Source organism: Schistocerca serialis, chromosome 4, assembly GCF_023864345.2.
Source record: "Schistocerca serialis cubense isolate TAMUIC-IGC-003099 chromosome 4, iqSchSeri2.2, whole genome shotgun sequence".
Classification (NCBI taxonomy): domain Eukaryota; kingdom Metazoa; phylum Arthropoda; class Insecta; order Orthoptera; family Acrididae; genus Schistocerca; species Schistocerca serialis.
Window position 1 is genome coordinate 514,668,181 of NC_064641.1, and position 25,749 is coordinate 514,693,929.

General features: G+C 40.0%; 1 protein-coding gene across 1 annotated transcript in view; it reads left to right on the forward strand.

Moving 5' to 3' along the window:
• The window catches only part of LOC126474580 (protein glass-like), a gene marked incomplete at its 3' end in the record, with an annotated part of 151,919 nt that overhangs the window by 53,560 nt on the left and 72,610 nt on the right, over positions 1 to 25,749 (forward strand). The window contains exon 2 of the mRNA XM_050102055.1: positions 16,359 to 16,519. Within this exon, the coding sequence (XP_049958012.1) occupies positions 16,371 to 16,519 (149 nt within the window). The remainder of the gene's footprint in view (positions 1 to 16,358; positions 16,520 to 25,749) is intronic.

Below are 25,749 nucleotides of genomic sequence, written 5' to 3' on the forward strand. Positions count from 1 at the left end.
CTAAAGAAAAATCAACACACGTTCATAGAATCTGTCGACTTGGAAAAAGCGTTAGAATATGTCAAATAGTCCAAGATGTTCGAAATTCTGAGAAAAATAGGGGTAAGCTGTAGGGAGAGGCGGATAATATACAGTATGTACAAGAGTCAAGAGGGAATAATAGGAGTTAACGACGAAGAACAGATTTCTCGGATTAAAGAGGGTGTAACACTAGGATGTAGTCTCGCTCAATCTATACACTGAAGAAGCAATGATGAAAATAAAATAAAAATTCAGGAGTGGAATTAAAATTCAAGATGAAAGGATGTCAATGATACGATTAACTGACGATATTGCTATTTTGAGATAGAGTGAAGAAGAGTTATATGATCTGCTGGATGAAATGAACACTCTAATGAGTAGAGGAAATAGGCTAAGAGTGAATCGAAGAAAGGCGAAAATAGTGAGAAGTAACAGAAATGAGAACAACGAGAAACTTAACATCAGGATTGATAGTCACGAAGTATATGAAGTTAAGGAATTCCACTAGCTAGGCAGCAAAATAGCCAATGACAGACGGAGCAAGGGGAAATAAAAAGCAGGCGAGTACTGGCAAAAAGTGCATTCTTGGTGAAGAGAAGCCTGCTAGTATCAAAGATTGGTCTTAAGTTGAGGAAGAAATTTCTGGGAATGTACTTCCAGAGCACAGAATTGTATGGTAGTGAAACATGGACTGTGAGAATACCGGAACAGAAGAGAATCTAAGCATTTAGGTTGTGGTGCTACAGACGAATGTTGAAAATTAGATAGACTATTTGGGAAACACTGACAAGCAGAAGGGACAAGGAGATAGGACATCTGTTAAGACCTCAGGCCGCTCGTGGTAACCGCGAGGTCTTGGGCGCCTTGCCACGGTTCGCGCGTCTGGTCCCGTCGGAACTTCGAGTCCTCCCTCGGGCATGGGTGTGTGTGTTGTCCTTAGCGTAAGTTAGTTTACGTTAGATTAAGTAGTGTGTAAGCCTAGGGACCGATGCCCTCAGCAGTTTGGTCCCATAGGAACTCACCACATATTTCCAAAACATCAGGGAATGACTTATATAGTACTAGGGGAGCTGTAGAGGGCAAAAACTGTACAGGAAGACAGTGACTGGAATACATCGGGCAAATAATTGAAGACGTAGGTTGCAAGTGCTACTCTGAGATGAAGTCGTTGGCACAGGAGAGGAATTGAGGAATTCGTGGCGGGCCTCATCAAAGCAGTCAGAAGATGGATAACTCAGAAAAAAGATGAAAAATACATGAGGCACAGGTCTGGCAGTGTTGGATATTGACGCTACTTCTCTCATGTGGCGTCCATTACATTGTTCCATGGGGACTGTATAAGTTTACATGGTCTTGGCATAAATTAACCTTCAGTGTCTTTGTTCGATGTACACAAACATGTGATACACACATTTGCAGTTATAGATCGTCTGAAGAGTCACGATCTTTGCCAAAAGTGGGAACAAATCTCGCTGGTTGCAAAGAGTGGTAATGCGGAGATCTGATGAGGATATTTATACCTGCTGTTCCAAATCTTCAGCGTCAAATACATACAGACTGTTGATGACCTAAATCATTTTGAGGTGAGGAGCCAATGGCCTGAAATAAATAATGCGAGCAGTAGGAGCTCGTGAATGACCACTGCGTGACTGTAAACAGCTTACGTCTGGTAATACACAACTACCATCTGCGTCTACGTTGGTAGTGTTATCTTAAAAAGCAATAAAAATCGCTAGTTACTGTTCTACGATCGAGCATATCACTGTCTGCATTTAAGCAGTTATTGTCGACCATTAAGAAATAGTCGTTACAGGCATTTGCTGACGTGCATGTACTGTTTAGTTCAACACGATGTTGTAGCCGAATAGTCATACGAGTGAACCGAGGGAAATCGAAACAAGTGTCATCCAGTTAGGAAGAAATTTCGTGCCATGCTTGGAAAGTTATGAAAAACTGGTTCTTTTAGGAGACCGAATGTAGACCGAGGATTCCTCATTGTTGGATTAGAATGAGTGGTCCTGTCCCTTGACCAGCGCTATTGCCGGATGTCGCTGCTGTGCATTCTTTCCTGTTGGTTTGCTTGAAGGCTATAATATATGAAACTCCAACAGGAACTGGAGAGAAAGTAACTGATAGGGTTCCAACTACTTGTGTCATTGTATAGCAGTCAGTAGGGTATTTTTAAGAGTGAGTCATGCTTTATGCACCATTATAACGCTTTACTTGAAACTAGCGGTCGTAATTTTGAACATCTGCTTTGAGTTATTAAAAGGTATAAGTTGTGAACGTAAATATTCACTTCCTACCATTAGTCCTTTATCTCAAAACACTCAGTCTAGGACTCTCCGTATAATTTGGACTGTCAATTTGTGGGGCAATCTGTGTAGTGAAGGACTTGGTATTACATTTCACAACGTCCTGCAGAATTTATGACTGTGTATAGATAATATTGGTTTCACTCTATTTTGGTTGTCTGATGCAGTAACAGGGTATGAATATTTTTGAATATACTACTCTTTGTTCCAAAACTGTATTTATTAATAACAATTACGCGTTTCACCCTTGTAAGTCATCATCAGATTATCTGGAATAAAGAGAACAGAAAATTATTATGACAAAACAGAAAATAGAATGAGACATCCAGCCATGCATGCAAGGGACAGTAATATATGCACATACTAAAATAAGAACGTGGTAGGATAAGCTTCGTCCGTAAATTGCCGCTGTAGGGCATTAAAGAAGAATAAGAAGCGTCAGGATATAGCATTCAGTACTCAATTGTCTTATCAAATACGTAAGAGATGTAAACTGGAAGTAATAGTAGAATATAAAATTAACCAAGATTAATAATGAGTGGTAGGAGAAATGCTATTCTACAATAGATAAAAGACTAGACGAATTAAGTACCTTACGTGTAGTAAAGCAGGCTCAGCAGGTTCGTGACAGCATAGAGCCACGCGTGCGAATACCAAGGAAATGGGCTCGATGGCGCAAAGATTCAAACGTAACAGAGTACAGTAATTACATTGCTTAAGGCCAACAATTTAAAAATTGTTAAAATATATGCGATACCACATTAAAAATGGAACAAATAACATTTCATTTACGAAACTGTAAAGAAGTAACGGCAACTTGATAACAACTCTTAAACACACACGGGAAACGTATAGTCCAAGAGGAATCTGTGGGCAACCAAGAATGCTCATAGTAGGAAGATAAACATAAATTCAGCAACGTTAGAAAAACATCCGTAAATGGGAGTCTTATGACTTGGCCGAAGGAACAACCTGTGTGACGTATGTCTCACAAATGCCGTAGGGGCTTGGACTATTACATTACAGCATTAACACCGACTACGGTTTAACATGATTGAGTACGCTCCTTAGCTCAGTTTTTATAGATTGACGACGTAAGATTTATTACGGTATGATAACAATGTACTGTTCATGGTTTTATCATCTGATGATAACAATTTTATATTTCGTCACACAGAATACTGTGAATATCTTTATGAACCATGACTGACGAGTGAAAATCGTTGTATAAATAAAGTGTGTTTGCAGCAGCTCAGGGTGATAGTTCGACATTTTTCATGTCTCTTTCTATTTACTGCTTTGTTCCATCGTCCCCAGATAATCTGATGATGCCTTACAAGTACTGAGTAGTTGTTACTAACAAATACAGTTTTGTAACCGAGACTGTTTTATTCAAAAGAAGAGGCTGTGTGTAGTGTTCAGTTAGAAGTAACCCTGACAATTGATTGCTGACTCTGGTATCCTACAAGTTCACACAGTGAGGCATATTGACCCTTGTTTGTCCGTCGCTGTGACGAGACTCTACTTGCCTATATAGGAAGTATGACAAGAAACAAAAGGAGTTTCTCGCAGTGCTAATGAATTATTGACGTACAATACTATCTCGTGACTATTTTTCGACGAGGATTGTGGCTTTGCGAAAGTAGTTTATCTGGAAATGATTTTGACACCACCTGTATATAGACGACGTGTACTGGCTTAGACTGAAGTAGAGCAGAGAGTAAAAGAATAAGCCTTACGGAAATAAAAAAGTAGAAATTTTACTGTGAAATAATCAAAATAACGGCAATCTTTTCAAAATTGCGCGTCGTTACAGATATTGGAAAACATAAGCAGGTGCTGATTAATATCCTGTACCACGGTGCACTCTTGTCACGGTTGGGTCCCCTTTGGCATGCTGGAAACAGTATTGCGGCTCAAGTGTACCTCCCCTTCTGTGCCCATTTTGCGTACCATTGGGGATCGGCTCCGTCGTTTGTTAATTTATTTGATATATATCTCTCTCAACTGCTGTCGCTACTATTTCTTTGAATTCAGGCCACATCTGGTCAACACTTACATTGTTAATTTCAACTAAGTGAAGATTGTCAAGTACATTTTTAAGCGCTTTTTTTGAATATGTATATTTTTTACGGTAGCAGGAAGTGCCGAAATTACCACTCTTTGGATGCGGAATGTTAATTCGAGCTAAAAAACGCATGTGAGATTGCAGTTCGTAAATTGTTAGGAAATTCAGTATTCCGAGATCTATAGTGTCAAGACGGTGCCAAGAATACCAAATTTGTAGTTATGGACGACTATAGAGGCAGCATGGCTCGGTATTTCTGCAGGGGACCTCAAACGACTTGCGACGTCGAGTTGCTGTACTGCACGGGAAAAAGGAGGTCCGACACGATGTTGGGAGGTAGCGCATGACTTTTGTCACCTCAGTGTAAAATAACTTTCAGTATAGTCGTGTTCACATTAGTTTTATGCTTGAAAACCAACGCTTTTGTCTCATTCTGATCATCCTCAGAAAACGGTCTCGTTTGTTACGTCTCACTTATTTGGTAGTGTTACGATAATTACAGTAATGCTTTCCCACACTTTAGAATTTTCCTTTATAAAACTTTTATGTCATGTACATCTCATCTGCCTATCTCCCAAACTATAGAGCTAATCTACTGATATAAACTAATGCAAGCAAGAAATCAAATAAGCACTGGACATCAGTGATATCGACGATAAAAAAAGATGAGTGCTGTGTCAGTGATTTTAACTCGTGGTGACTATAGCGGGGACAGCTATCTGAACGAGTAAAAGGGACTATTTTAATCTAAGTAAACGGAGGAGATTTTATTGCAACATGCCACCGCTGTAGACTTCTACAGGACTGAGAGTACATATTCCTCAGAACGAAACTTACTATAGCGTTGAATACATAATTTTGAGCCACGAGTAAACAAATTTGCATTATTTTCACACAATACAATCATGAATGTACTACAGCGGAGAATATTCTAATATAGATGCACAAAAATGGATTGATGTTTAAATTAATTGCTCGTATTGCTAGAAGTTCTGAAGACTATATAGTTGCTGATTTTTTTACCAGTATCCGCTGGTGTAGTTTGCTGGACAAGAAGCAGGAAGATGGGTGGAAGTCATGCAGTTGGCCAGATGTAAACCAGCGCTGGCTGTCTACAGAAAGTGGGAAAGACGGTCACCTATGGCATCTCTGGGTTCAAAAATGCCTCTGGCCTGGCTGGACATCGACTGGAAATGGGCGTTGATGAGAGATACGGTTACGTCATTTCACGTTGCTTCCTTTCTTTTCCAATCATAGTGGCTGATGAATGGTGGGTGCCAGTTTTCGGCACACAAGCAAAAACATTGCAGTCTCGACAGGCCTAGATCCTGCACTGTCAAATTCCGACATATGCTGGTACCCGTTTCTCGTTTCTATACTGGGCGTACAATGCTCTCCTCACAAACACAATGAAATCAATTTCTGGATGAGAAAACAGCTTTCTAATCTTTTCACATATATCGGCAATGCAGATAGCATTATTTTTACTCACTTAGTGCGGTTGCATCGAAACTTGTCATTTGCTATCCAAACATATAATACACTTCGTGTCAATTTACGTTCGTCACACGCCACCTTCATGATGTTGAAGTTCCAATGATCTACAGTGCAGTGATCATTGTCCTCTTGTGTTTTCCAATCTTTTCCATTTATTCAGCTTTATTTATGGAGTTACAGAAAGATGTCTACTACAATTTGTTAAAACGTACTTTAGTAGCCTTGAAGCCTACACTCTCTACGAACCACTCTACATTTTCCTTAAGAGAAGAAGATGATACTCCCTTTTACGACATTATTAATCTTTTTATCACCACCTTCTCGTGATGAAATGCTGTACAACCGTACAGTGGCGTTGGCTTTGATTTCCTTCAAGTCAACTGACCTTTCGTTAGCATCACAACACATTTTGTATCTGCGATTAGTATTCATGAAGCATCATTCTCTGATTCTGCACGGTCCGTTCACGCTATTGTGACCTCTTGTCGTACGCCTGAATAGCCACCTTTTGCAGCCCAGACGGACATCTGTCCGATGGAGCATCACATGTGATTCATCCGTAAAGACTATCCGTCGCCATTCAGTAGTCATCCAGTTTCGGTGTTGACAGTCTGGATACATGAAGTAGGCACCAGCTGTGGAGGGCCATATGCAGCAGCCTTCACCGAACGGTCGTTGTGGAGACACTGTTCGTAGCCCCTTGATTCATCTGGGCAGTCAGTTGCTCAACAGTTGCCCGTCTATTCGCCCGTACAGATCACCACAGCCGTCGTTCCCCTCTGTTGTCTATGGCGGGTGGTGCACCCCGTTGGCTCGGCAGTGGATTTGAACAGTGTCATTTCGCTATACGTAGTTTGCTCTAACCTCGGCGGCACGTGAACAGTTTATAAACTTAGCCGTTTCGGAAATACCCTTTGGCCCGAAAGCCAATGATTATGTCTTTTTGGACGTCAGATAAATGGCTCAGTTTACGCATTACGACAACGACTACACTGTTTTCCGCATTTCCCCGACACGATTTATACATCCTCCACTGCTAGTGCTGCCACCTGCCATCTGTGAATGGTTATGGCACATGCCGTTAAGCATAGGCTGTTGTCACAGTAATGTGACTGCATCCTGTAGTTGTCGATGCAGTATAACGATTTGGGCAGAAGTCTCAGGATCCTGTCACTGTCTTCAGGTGCCGGCCGGAGTGGCCGAGCGGTTCTAGGCGCTACAGTCTGGAACCGCGCGACCTCTACGGACGCAGGTTCGAATCCTGCCTCGGGCATGGGTGTGTGTGATGTCCTTAGGTTAGTTAGGTTTAAGTAGTCCTAAGTTCTAGGTGACTGATGACCTCAGAAGTTAAGTCCCATAGCGCTCAGAGCCATTTGAACCATTTTTGAACTGTCTTCAGGTACACCACTTCATTAACTCAAATAAGTCCACCTTCTACGTCTCTCTCTCTTCACATGTTGCAGTTTAACTACAAAATTCACTCTTATAACATTTCACCTGTGTATTAACATCTGGTTAATCTCATTCATTGTTATTCAGGTAATTTCCACCTATGTTAAGTTCTTCTGCTGGATACATCGATCTGAGTACCGTATATTTAGATACATTTTTAGATTCATTAGGCCGTCCTCTTGGCGTTTTCTGATCCTCTGGAATACAGTGAAAAATGTTTCTTGTGCCCTGTACCATCCGTTTCTCAAATAGCACGCCCATATGCAGTTTTTTTTCTCTCCAGTCATAATCACATCTGTCACTGCAATCTGCTCCCTGATTAATTTGTTTGTTTTCCTGTTTCCCCCAGCAATTTCACCATGTATCTCTCCATCTATCAGAAGTTCTCTTTTTCTTTCTTTTTTTAATGTTTTCAAATTAAAAGTCCACTTTTCACGATCATAACTGATAATAAACACTGATATTAAACTTTCTGCGCTTCAGTGTTTTCTAAGTCTCCATGTACTGACGTGCGCAGTTATGTTGACGGACGGCCTAATTCTGTTGCAGGATAATGTCCACCCACATGTTCTCAATGTTGTTTCTACTGTGCTGCAGAAGTAGGCGATTTACAAATCTTTGAAGACATGAAGAAAGATAATTGTGGCCACGATTTGTTTCGTATGAATTGAAGCACGCCTGGGTACGATCAATGTTCCGTAAGCAAACGTAAACATTTTTCCATGACTGCACTGATCGTCGTGTCTCACAGTGGGATACATGTACTAACAGTCATGGCAATTAAGTTTGAAATTATAAACAGTTTACTTACTTCTTTCCGCTTGTCTTGTATTCATTCGATTGCCCCATATAGTTTCGAGAACTTTTTTTAATCTACCAAAAAATTGCTGCTTTTTCTGTTTGTTGCTTTTCCTGTCTACCCAAGGTTTGTCTTGAACTGCCTTAAGACCAAAAGTAAATAGTCCTTCCAATCATCTACTTCTGTAACTTCTTTATTAATTTGTATTATTTTTTCAGAATGTTGGTTTTATATTATTGCAAGGGTGCTACAGATATCTCTCAAGTCTACAGTAAAACCAGCTGTATTTTTCCATTCATTGGTGAAGTTTACCTGTCCTAGAAGCAAAAGGTACTGCGTCATCCGAAAACAAATGTTGGTTTACATATGTTCCATCGAACACTCAGTCTTTTGAGAATCTGGACATCTTCTTGGCTTGTTGAGAAGAGTTTTGTTGGTACGGAATCTCCTTGCAGTAATGAATTTCTCCCTAACGTGATGAAGTCTAATAAAAGTAGTATCACTGACAAACCAGTTTCTCTTTACACTATCATCTGACTAAAAGTCAATCGTTTTTACTACGCAGTTGCTGGTAATCTTAACGAATACTTTTACGTATTAAGAAGAAGAGTTAGACAGTTCTACGTTTTGTATGTCTCGTCTGACTCCTTTCTTGAGAAGTAGAATATACCTTTTTCAATTCTGATGTTTTATCTACGACCGAAGTTCAGTAAACAATTACGAAAGTTTCTATTGAACTTGTATCTAGTTTTAAAATTCTGTTGAATAGCTATCAACTCTGACCCGTCTCCATTTTCTTTATATCTCTCGTTGTTTCAGTCCCATCATCTGGCATAACGTACTTTGTGTCAGTATTTTATGTATTATTTATGGAACATAATTTTTGATTCATCTCTCACATTATACAAATGTTGGAGAAAATTTTGGAATGCTTTTATGAGTTTTTGTCTTTTGTTAGTTGCTACGAATTCTCACCTGATGGAAAGAAGAGCCTTCCTAACGTAAGTTTCGATTTTATTTTCCTGACAGTATTATCGTTATTTTACTTCCCAAATTTTCGTTGACTGTAACTTCTCAAATTGTTTGGAAGATTGAGACTATTGTTGTTTATATATCCGAGCATAATATTTCGAGATCATTGTCAGTTTCAACAAAAAAGTTTCATACTTTTAACCATGGCGTTCAGCTGTAATGATGCAACACAACGACGCACAGTCGGAAGATTTTTATTGAGAGGTTTGTGCAGAATATTGTTACTTCTCTGGTTGTCAATCATAGGTGTTAAGGCAACTTCTGGAGTACTCCATGGCAGTATTATGGGGCCATTACTATTTACAACGTCTGTAAATGAACGAGTGAATCATGTAAGAAGTTTGAACAGGCTTTTCGATAATACTGCTCTTTGGAGGAAGTGCCAGAGCCAGAAGAGCGAAGAGAGATGCAGGAATACTTGCGTAGGCTCGATGATCGTTGTACGGACTGGTAGCTGACCGTGAACATAAAAATGTGTAATACGCTGCAGATAAATAGGCAAAGAGATCCAGCTACACGTGAAGCGCTATTCTTTAGCGTGATTGCAAACGGAAAACTATTAACTTTATTTCATATCAATGTTTCCGTTGCTTAGGTTTATTCACTATAAAAATGGCTCTGAGCACTATGGGACTTAACATCTGAGGTCATCAGTCCCCTAGAACTTAGAACTACTTAAACCTAACTAAGCTAAGGATATTACACACACCCATGACCAAGGCAGGATTCGAACCTGCGACCGTAACGGTCGCGCGGTTCCAGACTGTAGCGCCTAGAACCGCTACTCCCTATAATTTTAAGGCGTATATATAATTGTAGAATAACAGTACGAGAATATTGTTAAAATATTTTGAACGTAAATGTGCGTGATGTTTATATATATTACTTTCTCATACTGCTGTTTTTCGAGTAGAATAACTTGAACGTTCTCGAACAAGATTTTTTAAAACAAATTAGGCTGATGTATCCACCTCCCACGTTTTCTTCCCTAGCCTTCAAAATCCCACGAATGAGAGGGTTATGATTGTCACTTTACCATACAGTGCTCAGAGCCGGGCATTAGGCAGTTATAGCGGAGCGGAGAGACTGATAACTGGTGCGCGAGAAAATTCAAAATCTGTACTTCCAGCAGTTCATAACTGTGTGCCATTTGAATTATGGCTCAAATTTTCGGGAGGGACCTATATCGGGCGGGAATGATGTCTTGCTAGTGCACTTTTTTTCCCGTGGAAATATGGGGTGAAGTTGGTGCTGTTTCCATCTTAGGCTGGTTGGGTATGATTTCTCGACGCAACAGTTGCGCCGTTACGAGTATGCTGAGCTTATTTAAGATAAAAAGATGTGGTATCTTGATAGCCCCTGATGATGGCTCCAGCTTAAAGAGACTACGTTGTAGACGATGGCCTAATCTCATTATAAAAACAATCTACAAGGACGTAAATACCGGTCATAAAAGCATAAGTTGCTTGGCTAGAAAGAAATTGCTTGGTAAATCGCTCGTGTCTGGTGGGGTCGAAGCGAGCTACCGATTGCAATGAGACAGTCGCGAGCGATTTATCGCCCAGATGTGGGTTCTTGAGGAGCAACGAATGGATGGCGGGTGTGCCTACACGCCAGGCGCACAGCCACCCGTGTGAAGGGCCTCGTCGTGGACCCCTCGCTCGTCCAGATGCAGGTCGGAGGATCCATCCAGCACGGAATCTCCCGGGAGAAGCCCGCCAAGCGGCGTACCATGCGCTCAAATAATTAATAAGAAGCCCCTGTCGGCCGTCGGCGTGCAACCTGTGGCAGCACCAATTAGCCGCCCTGGGTAGACGCCGCTCCCTCGACCACCCTGCCGCCCCCCTTCCCGCCAACTCCCTGGCCCCCACTCTAATAACGAATCAAAAAGCTGCCCGTTTGCCTTTGCAGCAGATCTGATCCTAGTGCTCTCCCGCGCACGGTTTCACCACTTCAGTTGCCTTGTGTGTTCTCTCGATCACATCTACAGATATGCGTTTGATATCCAAATATAAGGTTAGTAACTACACCGTAACATCGCCTCTTTAAATCCAATATGTCTCTTTACGTTTGACATAATCTTGGGAGGGAGTGAACATTTCAATAAAATAACACCCGACTCGCCCATCCTATGGATTCGTGAAATATAAGTTTCAGATTAACAGCCAAATAATGTTTCTAAACGCGACCAGTATTTCATCAGATAACTCCTATAGCTTCACTGGGGCCGCAGAAAGAATAGTATGCGTTCTCGAACAAGATTGAGCCGATGTGTCCACTTACCACTGGCACCAAAAACTAGAATTAGCAACCGTTAACTGATGTTCTTAGCAATGTTTCTAATGTGCCTGATGAATACTGGGAATTTTTCTTTATAAATACGGTGTATTTTCAGCAACATTATTTTAATATCTACACGGAAGCAATAAGAACACTTATCACGTTATCGCCAGTTGTCGCCGCAGTTTGTGAAGAATACGTCTTTGTTTCCGAATCAGTGATTTTGTGCATTGTTTCTGAATATCGAGATCTGCTGATTGTTCTACGGATTTAGTACGAAATATGTTGCTACGTAGGTTATTAAGGAATGATTGTGACCCATACACATCGTATACATATTTGTTCTAAAGTAGCTTTGGAAATGTTTGTATGGATAGCAGCAAATGTATACTCCTATCCATACAAAACTTTTTCTAGAGTTTAGTTTACGTTTCTTTTGTTTCTTTACCTTTCCATTGCTTCTTCCACGTTATATACCACTGAAACTAGCCGCTAAGAATGTTACATTATTAACCTTTGTAGCTACTCTAGGTCGTGGCACACAAATACTCTATTGTAGCTCTGAAAGGTATATATTAGTAAGGAACCAAACGATGAGATAGCGAGGAAATAATATTCTGAACTATAAGCTGTTAGTTGAGTCAGTCGAAACTGATTACATACGTTTTCATATAATTATTTTTATGGCCTACATGTTGAGCAGCCGGTTGCGCATCGATGGTATTTTTTTTATATGAGTTACTTCACCTACCAGTACCAATCATAATATCGTACAGTACAACACCACACCAGAAGCTTTAGAAAGTATCTGCTAGATAATGATTTAATAAACACTGAAACCGAAATTTAGTTGAGCCAAATTAAAATGTAGGCTTCGTTGTTGAATATTCTTTTATATCGTATGCTGTGCGTGGAAGTACTATAATTTGCTTCCGATAGAAAATTGTAGTAGATATCAGCCATTAAACAGTCCCTTGCGAATGCTAATTTCAGATTTAATTTTGTAAAACTTTTATCAATTATGTCTTCGGTGGAGATAGTTCGAAAAAGTTCCCATGACCACGCGTAAGTGTGTTATGGACAAATACTTACCGGTATTAATTTATATAGAGCACTATTTTTGTCATAGAATGTGTAATAAACGAAAATACACGAAAAATTACTTAGGTACAATCCGGAAATATTAGAGGTAATATAATACTGGGTAAGTCTCACGCATAAATTCTAATGTAACGTCTACGTATTCTGTCCGTGATGCAAGTAATATGCTGTTTCGTTATTTACTTCAGGATTGCAAAAATCATCAAATAGCCAAAAATGATGTTATTTGACATATAAAATTTATTTTTTGCTTTTAAACTGATAGGCTAAGCAAACTGTTACTGTTTATTGTTTTTCTTAGCAGTCTAACGTGTATTTCTCTTTACTTATTTTACCATTGTTTTTCTTTTAGTTTTAACAAAACATATTTTAAGTGATTATTTTAGACGATTATTTTAGACTGCAGTTATTTTTTGTGCCATGCCATTTTGATAACAATTTATCATTAGCTCTCCTTTTCCTACGTTACAGCACTATTTTGGCACCTGTTTTATAAGCTAACATTTCTGACGGGTGTGACATCGTCTGTGTTTATCTATTTTGTCATATCTACAAATCTGTCGCATCTTTAATCTCTGACTTTTTCTTGACAGATTCCAGTCTTTTCACATTTGCGGCCTCATCCAGTGACAGTTTTTTTTTATTCTGCCCTTAATTCTTAACATCATTCTACAGCATAACGTTTCAAATGGTACCAGTTCGTACTTTTCATGATTTATAACCGCTCAATATTTTATCACAACTTGGCGATCCAGACAAATCGATAAACGTCGTTTTCAGTTTTTCAGTATCAGTATCCAACATCTGAAAACACCGCCCGCTCATGAAAATTTTCATTTGTGTAATAATGCTTCTGATGTTTAGCTTTTTCCAACAGGACACGATTCATACATTTATATCACAGCTTGTTTCCCCAGTTTTGATGTTATTCGTAATTGTTCTTTCTCTATCTCTGCAGTTCTTTTTTTCCTTCGTAACTCCATAACGCAAATAACGTGGAAAGTAGATTTCCTCTCCGTTTAACAGTTGTTGCAAATTTAGCAAGATATAATCGTAATGTTTTCATTATCACCACGAAAAAACAAAGGTACGTAATTAATTTTTTTTGTATGAGTTCGGGTATATGTTTGCAATGCTAGTACATGTTGAAATTTATGCGTCACAATACCGTAGCTTGCCGCTGGAAGTGTCAAAACAAAATGGCGCAGCACGTTGAACAGATGCAGTTTTGTGCAACAATTTGTTTTCTGCATTTGAAGAGGAATAACTCATCAGCAATGCAAAGGTTAGTTCGTGGAAGTGTGTAGAAAATATACGCCGTCATACGCTATGTGATCAAAAGTAGTCATTAGACATCGTGAGAGACCAGAATGGGGCGCTACGCAAAACTCACGGACTTCGAACGTGGTCAGGTGACTGGATGTCACTTGCGTCATGCGTCCGTACGCGAAGTTTCCACACTCCTAACATCCCTAGGTCCATTGTTTCAGAAGGGACACGTACAGCACAAAAGCGCACAGGCTAACCTCGTCTGTTGACTGACGGAGACCGCCGACAGTTGGAGAGGGTCGTAATGTGTAATAGGAAGACATCTGTCCAGACCATCACACAGAAATTCCAAATTGCATCGGGATCCACTGCAAGCACTATGCCAGTTAGGCGGGAGGTGAGAAAACTTGGATTTCATGGTCGAGTGGCTGCTCATAAGCCACACATCACGTCGGTAAATGCCAAATGACGCCTCGCTTGGGGTATGAAGCGTAAACATCGGACGATAGAACAGTGGAAAAACGTAGTGTGGAGTGACGAATCACGGTACACAATGTGGCCATCCGATGGCAGAGTGTGGGTATGGCGAATGGCCGGTGAACGTCATCTGCCAACGTGTGTAGTGCCAACAGTAAAGTTCGGAGGCGGTGGTGTTATGGTGTGGTCGTGGTTTTCATGGAAGGGGGTTGCACCCCTTGTTGTTTTGCGTGCACTATCACAGCGCAGGCCTACATTGATGTTTTAAGCACCTTTTTGCTCCCCACTGTTGAAGAGCAATTCGGGGATGGCGATTGCATCTTCCAGCACGATCGAGCACCTGTTCATAATGCACGGCATGTGGCGGAGTGGTTACACGACAATAATATTCCTGTAATGGACTGGCCTCCACAGAGTCCTGACCTAAATCCTACAGAACACCTTTGGTATGTTTTGGAACGCCAACTTCGTGGCAGGCCTCACCGACTCCATGAAGAATGCGCTGCCATTCCCCAAGAAACCTTCCAGCACCTGACTGAACGAATGCTTACGAGAGTGGAAGTTGTCACCAAAGGGTGGGACAACACCGTACTGAATTCCAGTATAATCGATGAAGGGCGCCACGAACTTGTAGGTCATTTTCAGCCACGAGTCCGGATACTTTTGATCACGTAGCGTATGATGGAGTGCTTAGTGGGCAGAGCGATTCCAGTGTGGTCATAGATGAAGTAGAGATGAGATGCACCATTTTGGTTTGGCTTCTATACCGGTATGCTACGGTACCGTGCTGCGTGAATTTCAGTGTGTAGCTGGACTGCAGTCACGTACCAGGACATACACTCAGAATTAATTACATAATTTGTGTTTTCGGTATGATAATTAGTACTTGGTGACTACCTGTCGTTGCTGCTTTCCACTTCAAATGATATGTCGTCTACGGATATTGGTAACTGAGCCTCTGTCACTATGATTTCTGTTCTGAAACTTAAAAAAATCTATTGTTAATGTATAACTGAAGAATAGAGGAGCTGATGGGAACCACTTATAAAAGGACATGATATAGTATAGAACTGCAATAATATTCCACAGATGCTGTATCAAATGATTAATAAACCGAAATGAAATCAGTTGTAATGACGAGCAAATCGTTTTGTCAGAGAGCTAAACAAGCGTTTTATACGCTGTTGGTATTAATGGCTACAAGTATCAACCATGAATATAAATCGAGAGATTTCCGTGGCCGTGTCATTGAAGGTAAAATATTCTGGTTTGAAAGGCGGCATCATGTTCATTCTTCAAATTTCTTCTTTATCTGTCGACATTTTGAGCCTTCTCCTGGAACTTTCCGTTGTTTCCGGAAGAGTCCTGAAAAGGATCTCAGCAAAGAGGTCAAAACGTTTACGGTTGAAGAATAAATTTGAAGAGGAGCACGAGGTGGCCTTATAACGTATATTACTTTACCTTCAGTTATGAAACATATTCGTTGCGAATTGATCAATGGCTACAATTTTTTAATCAAGTCATTTCCGCCATTTAACTGTAAGTTTTGATTATTCATTTAGCTCACTATCGTGATTTCGGCTGTAGAGCCAGTTTCAGGGGTGAAAGCAAGGCAGTAAACACCCGAAATGTCTGCATGACACTTCGTCGTAGAAATATTGCAACACGTATGTTAACACAGATGCCAATCTTGTGATTGGTATTTTTCCAAAAATGTGTTGCAATATTTAGAAGACTATATAACATTCAGACATACCGGGTATTTACTGTCTTTCTTTCACCTTTGCACTTGAAACTGGCTCTAGAGACGAAATCAGGATAGTGAACTAAATAAACAATAACACCTTAGAGTTAAATGGCGGCAATGATTTCATTAAAAAAGTATTGGCCTGTTATGACTATGTTTCCGAGCCAAGGAAAATACTTCACTGGCTAAAATATTTTTCAAATGGAGAATCATGTCTGAAGAGAAGGGGTCGCCTCGCTGTCTGCGAGATGGCGGCCCGGAAGCGATGCTGTGTGTACATGTGTGCGTGTGGTTGCGCAGAGGGCCGGCGCGATGGACGGCTGCTACGTGCCCAACAACCCGCAGTTCGGCCTGTCGGAGGCGGCGGCCTGGGGGCTCGACGACATGGGCTCCTTCTCGCTGCCCGCGCTCGACCTCGACCCGCTGCCCAGTCTGCTGCCGTTCAGCCCCGCCGCCTACAAGTGAGTACCGCTCTACTGTCCATAGCGTGGATCTCAACCAACTATACTGTTTTTGTGGCTTGCAGCTAAACCTCTTTCGTAGTGAACAATAAGATCTTTAAGGACGCTATAGAGGTGTTTAGGAATGAAATACGGGCGATCATATTGTAACTGGCTCGGTGACTCATAACCACCCTCAGGTAAGGCACCTTACGTCCTTTACTGGAACTGTCCTGCAACAATATTTACACCAAACGTCTCCCTTCAGTAACTGATAATTCGACTCTCACTATATTTATGCATAAGTTGCAAAATTAAAAGACAGAGGGAAAATTTTGGAACGTTTCATTACTATTTACAAAACAGGAAGTTTTTCTCCCGTGTTAACAAACAGACTGTTAATTCGAATCTGTCTGGAGTGGCTGCAACTAAGCTTTACGAGTGTTTCCAAAGGCTTTAGTTTAGGCCATCTACTGAACGATAACAAGTAATTGTCATTTCACATAACGTGTTTTGCAGTGGAACTCTAGGAAAGTTTCATGAGTATAAATCGCAATTTATCCTTTTCGTGTGAGGGCATGCTGAACTGAGAATTTCAGAACACAATGATCCTTTGATTCCATCTGGGTGCGCACCACTGATTCTATAAATTTGAAAAACAACATTGTTTACAGGAGGCTGGTTTAAATACGTATTTTGTTAATCACTAGGGCGTAGTTTATAGCGTGAGCTCATTCTCAGCTACATCTACAAACCTAATAACTCACCACAATTAAATGGAAGTCGAAATATAAAAGTCTTTGCAACTGCACGGGATGAAGAGTTTTCACTAAATTATAGTGTGATTACTTACAATGGACGTGGGAACTTCATCTTTATAAGCACTGTAAAACAGAAGCCACGTGCCGTACACAGTTATATATCGCAATGCTCTTTACAGACACAAACTAAAATATTATATGAATGGAGTAACTTCAGGTGCGAGAAAAGCAGTATAATAGATAATAAGAATCCACGTACAACAACAAGCAACGAGAAACGATACCTTGGAATAGGTATCCACAAACCATACATAACAGCTATTCGTATTTCAACCATATGTGAACACATATGTAGACGGGATAGTTTAGAACTGTCTGTCAAATAGTATAAAGTCGAAAGATATTATGGTACTATAGTCATACAGTTTCAAAGTAGGTCGTTCGTCGTTTACTTATTGTTACATGTAAGGTATCACTTTAATGTTTATAAACGGTGTCACACATAAGCAACAGTGTTATATATCCTGAGTGAGGCTTTTTTTTTTAATTTTAGTCACAGTCACATATTATAATCACAATCATAAATGGTTTCGGCTCTGTGTTAACTACCTTCAGATTCTGAACATCAGCGGCATTTTGTGAACAGTCAACAACAAACAGTGGTGTGAACACCTTGCTCGACAAATGCCACCGATAACGTATACAACCTGAAGAATGACAGTCATATTTTGTGATTGTGTTTCATATAAAAATAAGTAAATAATACTACAGTCACTCTTTTCCACGGAATGACGTTCATTTTCGATGCCACCTTTCTTTTTTAAAATTTTCAGTGGTTGTTTGGACCCTACTGTACACTTTCACGATTTGCAACACCATTGAATTAGTAAATAAAATCAGTAAAATCTTCATTCCGACTGAATACCAGTGTCTAGGAGACAATCAGTTGTCGTATAATGGAAAAGAGCAGAAAATTAATTTACTGCCTGTAAAGGTATCATAAAAAGGGATATGGTGGCAGGGTTCAGTTCACTATCCATTCCTTTTCTCAGTGTAGCTATCTGTGTGGTTTACTGTTAAACTATACAGCTGTTCAGAATATTTTATGCCTATTTCTGACATAAGTTCTTACAGAAAGAGGTGAAATATTATATAAATCGTTGAACGTATAGTACCGTGAGTAATATCATTACGTAGCTTACACAAAAGAGATTTTTAAGTTATTCAAAAAAATTGCAATTTGATAATACAATACCGCAAGACAAGGAAATAATCAGTGAATAATTCTTCAGGGAGGTGATAAGATTTACTGAAAGTCGAAGCAATTAACACCATGTGCTATAACACAGTGTCTTTTCCGCGAAATAATCGTGACTCTTACTGACACTGGCAATTAAAACCAAGTTACCGTTGTTTTTTAACATCTTTTTGTAATGTTTAATAGTAGTTATTATGAGACAATTATATTCATTACAAAGGAGACGTACAATCCTAAAAAGTACATGCTTTTCAAAAGCCTCTCATGTGTGACTCTCTAAACGCAGTACATACTCCCCATCATACGATTTGTGGTTAAGAGGAAATGCTGAATCGCGTGAACACTATAGAGAAAAAGTCCGAAAATATATCTGTAAGACCTAAAAGAACGGAAGATACCTGTTCATTATTCAACAGGTTTCATAACTGAAGCTAATTATAATTCAGTTGACATTGTTAAGCTGGTTAAGCTGTAGTTTCCTCTATGCTTTATCTGGAGAGTTGCAACAATGCAGAGTATGCCACTTCAGACATAACTATACCATGTCTGGTGAGGTCTTGTGGTGTTCTGACTCCATTACTAAAAACGTTACAGTTTTGTGTCGAAAATGAAACACGAATTTATGAGCGGTATATTACAACCACTCTACTGTTAAACACTTTGAAGGTCTAATACGCAACAGCGCAAGAGACAAGAGAGAAATGAAGTAACATGTAATACTACTACTCTGCAATAGCTCTTAATCGCGAGACATTTGAGTATTACCTGGTAATTTGAAGGTAGAGCCGTTAGCATTAATACTTTCTAGCATATCATTTACAATAATCTCGGAAAACATTAAAAATACCATTTTCCTACCTTCAAGTTGTCTGTTGATGAGCTCCAGAGAGTCCGTGTAGCAAAGATGTCAGTCGCTTACAATAATTATTCACTCTGGATGGTGTCTCTGTAAGGTGAAAATCAACCAATAATACGGATGAAGTTACATGGAACATCCATTTTTATCAAATTAGGTGAAATTTTCCTTCGAAGAGGGGAGAGAAGTAGTTTAAAAAGTTTTAAGGCACTAGAGTTGCTATATACGATTCATTTCGTAATGTTCCTTTTGCGACGGAGAATATTCACGAATAGCGTGACAAATATCACTACCAAGTATGATAGTAAAAGCTAACGCATAATAAAGCGCAAGAGACAAAAGAGAAATGCGAAAATATATTGTAAATTAAGAGCTTAAGAATGAATCAGGGGAAGTATAACATAACACATAACAGAATGAATCGGTACCAGGCGCTTTCCATCAGTAAGTTAGATAATATCTTGTGCTTTGATTTCAATAGTCTGACAGTCACTCCGGCAGTAAATTAAGAAAGAAAAATATTGGGAGTGGTTTTCAGTAGTATTTTCCGAACTTCTATTTGAGTTTATTTCTGCTCAGAATGTTGGCTGTCTACAACGGCGAGGTGGCGTTTGTAATTTGTAAACATCTGAACTTCAAGTTACATGTTAAAGGTACGAACTGTTTATGTTTAAGACAGAAAATTTGTCACTTGAGGACTACTTATTGAGATCAAAAGTAAAATCTAACTCCAATAATCGTGGTAAAAGAAAATTATTATTCTATCTTAAAAATCGCAATTTTTTGCAGCCGTCTTGTTCTGTCGAGAAAAGTATCCCCATAATTATGTAGACTGCCGTCTCCCACAAGAAATCAGTACTACCACCCCCGAATTCTTTCTGTAAACCATTATGTAACATGCCCGGCTCCTCTTCTAGATTTTACTTACTATTTAATAATCTGTTAATTGATTTTCGACGCAAAGAAGTCTTCACCTCACGAATATTGATTTCGCTTTTCTAACAGTGATACAACGCTGCTTCCTTTTTATTCATTTTTGTAACTTTCATGCTGTAGTTTCGTGTGTTAATGCTTGCCTAATATCAGTCATAATAGTACGCTTATTATAACGTCTACCTTTTGATTTTCGGTGAAAAATAGTACTGGACGTACATTGATCAACAATACAGTCAGAAAATTATTCTTCCAAAGAGAAAAAGATGTCATCTGCGAATTCTGTCTTCAGTAACTCCTTTTGCGTTTTTTCTGAAGCTATATATATATATAGAAATAGAGTTTATATACATAAATGGAGTTTATCATTTAAAAGCCCGAAATGAATTCTTACACTTTTTGCTATCAAATTTGTATCCTGACTAATGAATTTGATTCTTAAAATGACGAAACACCAACAGCATATTGTGATGCTGATATCATTTTAATCTAAATAACTGCATGTCTATTATGTTTTTCTCTTCTTTTAACTGGTAAATTCTTCTATTAATTGGTAGATAATTCACTGTTTTCCAACATTTGTGAAAAGGATGCGTCGTAATCTGTTACCTTTCTTGTTGTAGAATTGCGACAACTACCTATAAAAATTATTCAAATAGATATTTATTGATCTATCTAGAAAAGCAACAAAAGGCATCAGGATCAGACGAGATAGCTGTAAGATTTTACAAATGTTATGTGAAAGAAGGTGCTTCCCTTCTGTTAGAAGTCAGATCGCTAGAGGAACGAGGGTATCTGGCAACTAGAAAAAACGCAGGTCATGTCCAGTTTGAAGAAGGCTGTAGGACAGATACGCATAATTATATGCCTATATCTTTTAATTATGGAACATGTTTTACACTCAACAATTAATTTTTTTTGGAACGCAAATCTCCTCCATGTAAACTAACGTGTATTAAACGAACCGCGAGAGAAACTTAGTTCGCTCTGTTCCTCCATGAAATTCGTTGCGCCGTAGTTTCTTGACTTCAGGAACGCAATTGACTCTGTCCCATACGGACGTTTAGTGAAAGAAATACGAGCTTACCGAGTACTGGACCAGATTTACGACTAAATTCAAGACTTCCTCTCAGAAGGAACTGAACCTATCGCTCTTAACAGAACAAAATCGAGTGATTTAAAGGTAATTTCGGAAATACCCAAAGAAACTGTGATATGACCGTTACTGTTTACAATGTATGTTTGTAAATGATCTAGTAGAAAGTATGGAAGCTTTAAGACTGTTCACAGGTGATGTGGTTATCTGTGAGAAAGTAGAAACGCCAGAAGACAGTAACGATTTGCAGAATGACCTACCGAGGAATGATGAATGATGCAGGTACTGGCAGTTGACCCAGAACGAAAAACAAATGTAATATATTGCGCAGCTATAAGAAAACAGACTACTGTGTAACTACGCTATTAATGACACATTAACGGAAACAGTATCTACCGTAAAATATGTAGGATTAACTATTAAGTGCGAACTTAAGTGGAATGACCACATAAAACAAGTAGCAGGAAAAGCGGATGCCAGACTGAGATTCATAGGAAGATTCTTAAAGAAATATAACGCATCCATGAAGGAAGTGGTTTACAAGGCTCTTGTTCGAACGATGCTTGAGTATTGTTCGTCTTTCTGCGACCGTTACCAGATAGCAGAAGATCCAAAGAAGAGTGGCCCGTTTCGCCACGAGATTGTTTAGTCGGCACGAGTATGTTACACAGATGCTGAACTAACTCCGTGGTATACGTTACAAGAGAGGCGTTTCTCTCCACGGTGAGGTCCACCACTAAAATTTCTAGAGAGAACTTTCCGGGAAGAGTCGCACAACAAATTACTTCTTCCCACATATATTTCGCGAAATGACCGTGACGAGAAAATTCGAGAAATTAGAGCTAATTCAGAGGCTTACCGACAATCGTTCTTCCCACGCGCCATTCCCGAGTGGAACAAGGAAGGGAGGATCAGTAAGTGGTTCCGGAACTGCGCTCCGCCTTGAGCAGTAGGATGAAGATTTAGATAGACGTAGACCCTGTAGACTTAGTGCTATTTTTCGTTACGGGATTGTGAAGATAAAGCGATTGCAGAATTCCTATGACACCACTCACACGCAAACGTTGACATACTAACTGATCACTCGGAACCAAACTGTAATTATTTGCTAGTTTCACTATCAGTTAATATTATATTATAATGCTCTGCTATTAACTCGTATCATATTTTCTAATATTAGGAATTCTTCTACCACTGTTCTTCTACACCACAAAAATTTATTTTTTCGTGTCGTTCTTTTCATTCTCTATTCCTTTATTGTATAGTTTCTTGATTTATTTCATATTTTACATTTTAGTATGGCGTTTTTTTGATCTGTTTGTTGTACCAATTTCCTCCACAGCACAGATTACAGTTTTTTCATGAGCTCTTATTCTCTTTATACGTTATGGAATAACTCAATGGATAAAAGGTGGAACAACACTTGCAGCAAAGCTATAACGAGATTGATTCGATCTAGATGTTTGTAGACCACTTCTAGAATAATATCCATTGCCCAGGGTCCAGAAAATCCGTCAGTAATCGTTGAACATAAAACCAAAACATAGCCCAATAGAAATTTAGTGAACAGCCAGGTCACGAAATTACGGTATAAGTGAGGCAGAGACTTTAACACAGCATGCTCCCAAGTGTCTTGCAGACGTGTTGCGGCCGTGTTTTATTTCCTGTTTGAAGTCAGAGATATTGCGTCTCATCTCCTTTAGATACACATAGTGCTATAATTGTCCGTGTCGTATCACGATCGTTGTGCTGGTAATGGGGAGGTGTGGATGGGCAAGCCAGTGCAATCTTCACTGTCTATCTTGACGTTTGGTGCCACTGTGTTCTCTGCTTTGGGTGGAGGCATGGTGCTGATGCTAAAGTCGGCTGTAGCGGGTGTTCCAGATTCCGAATCTGCTCGGAAAGTCAGTGGTGCACCAGGTGGAAAAGGGTCTTATTCCATTGGAGTTGCCTCTGATAGTGCTGAACATGGGACCTCCCGACTCAGCAGCATTAGTGGCAGAACAACTGAGAGAAAATTTGGAATACATTTCACATAAATTTTCTCAGCATGTTGTAGTCTTAGGTGGAGATTTCAATTTACCAGATATAGACTGGGACACTCAGATGTTTAGGACGGGTGGTAGGGACAGAGCATCGAGTGACACTATACTGAGTGCACTATCCGAAAATTACCTCGAGCAATTAAACAGAGAACCGACTCGTGGAGATAACATCTTGGACCTACTGATAACAAACAGACCCGAACTTTTCGACTCTGTATGTACAGAACAGGGAATCAGTGATCATAAGGCCGTTGCAGCATCCCTGAATATGGAAGTTAGTAGGAATATAAAAAAAGGGAGGAAGGTTTATCTGTTTAGCAAGAGTAATAGAAGGCAGATTTCAGACTACCTAACAGATCAAAACGAAAATTTTCTGTTCCGACACTGACAATGTTGAGTGTTTATGGAAAAAGTTCAAGGCAATCGTGAAATGCGTTTTAGACAGGTACGTGCCGAGTAAAACTGTGAGGGACGGGAAAAACCCACCGTGGTACAACAACAAAGTTAGGAAACTACTGCGAAAGCAAAGAGAGCTTCACTCCAAGTTTAAACGCAGCCAAAACCTCTCAGACAAGCAGAAGATAAACGATGTCAAAGTTAGCGTAAGGAGGGCTATGCGTGAAGCGTTCAGTGAATTCGAAAGTAAAATTCTATGTACCGACTTGACAGAATATCCTAGGAAGTTCTGGTCTTACGTTAAATCAGTAAGTGGCTCGAAACAGCATATCCAGACACTCCGGGATGATGATGGCATTGAAACAGAGGATGACACGCGTAAAGCTGAAATACTAAACACCTTTTTCCAAAGCTGTTTCACAGAGGAAGACCGCACTGCAATTCCTTCTCTAAATCCTCGCACAAACGAAAAAATGGCTGACATCGAAATAAGTGTCCAGGGAATAGAAAAGCAACTGGAATCACTCAACAGAGGAAAGTCCACTGGACCTGACGGGATACCAATTCGATTCTACACAGAGTACGCGAAAGAATTTGTCTCCCTTCTAACAGCCGTGTACCGCAAGTCTCTAGAGGAACGGAAGGTTCCAAATGATTGGAAAAGAGCACAGGTAGTCCCAGTCTTCAAGAAGGGTCGTCGAGCAGATGCGCAAAACTATAGACCTATATCTCTGACGTCGATCTGTTGTAGAATTTTAGAACATGTTTTTTGCTCGAGTATCATGTCGTTTTTGGAAACCCAGAATCTACTATGTAGGAATCAACATGGATTCCGGAAACAGCGATCGTGTGAGACCCAACTCGCTTTATTTGTTCAAAAGACCCAGAAAATATTAGATACAGGCTCCCAGGTAGATGCTATTTTTCTTGACTTCCGGAAGGCGTTCGATACAGTTCTGCACTGTCGCCTGCTAAACAAAGTAAGAGCCTACGGAATATCAGACCAGCTGTGTGGCTGGATTGAAGAGTTTTTAGCAAACAGAACACAACATGTTGTTATCAATGGAGAGACGTCTACAGACGTTAAAGTAACCTCTGGCGTGCCACAGGGGAGTGTTATGGGACCATTGCTTTTCACAATATATATATAAATGACCTAGTAGATAGTGTTGAAAGTCCCATGCGGCTTTTCGCGGATGATGCTGTAGTATACAGAGAAGTTGCAGCATTACAAAATTGTAGCTAAATGCAGGAAGATCTGCAGCGGATAGGCACTTGGTGCAGGGAGTGGCAACTGACCCTTAACATAGACAAATGTAATGTATTGCGAGTACATAGAAAGAAGGATCCTTTATTGTATTATTATTTGATAACGGAACAGACACTGGTAGCAGTTACTTCTGTAAAATATCTGGGAGTATGCGTGCGGAACGATTTGAAGTGGAACGATCATATAAAATTAATTGTTGGTAAGGCGGGTACCAGGTTGAGATTCATTGGGAGAGTGCTTAGAAAATGTAGTCCATCAACAAAGGAGGTAGCTTACAAAACGCTCGTTCGACCTATACTTGAGTGTTGCTCATCAGTGTGGGATCCATACCAGATCGGGTTGACGGAGGAGGTAGAGAAGATCCAAAGAAGAGCGGCGCGTTTCGTCACAGGGTTATTTGGTAACCGTGATAGCGTTACGGAGATGTTTAACAAACTCAAGTGGCAGACTCTGCAAGAGAGGCGCACCGTATCGCGGTGTAGCTTGCTCGCCAGGTTTCGAGAGGGTGCGTTTCTGGATGAGGTATCGAATATATTGCTTCCCTCTACTTATACCTCCCGAGGAGATCACGAATGTAAAATTAGAGAGATTCGAGCGCGCACGGAGGCTTTCAGACAGTCGTTCTTCGCGCGAACC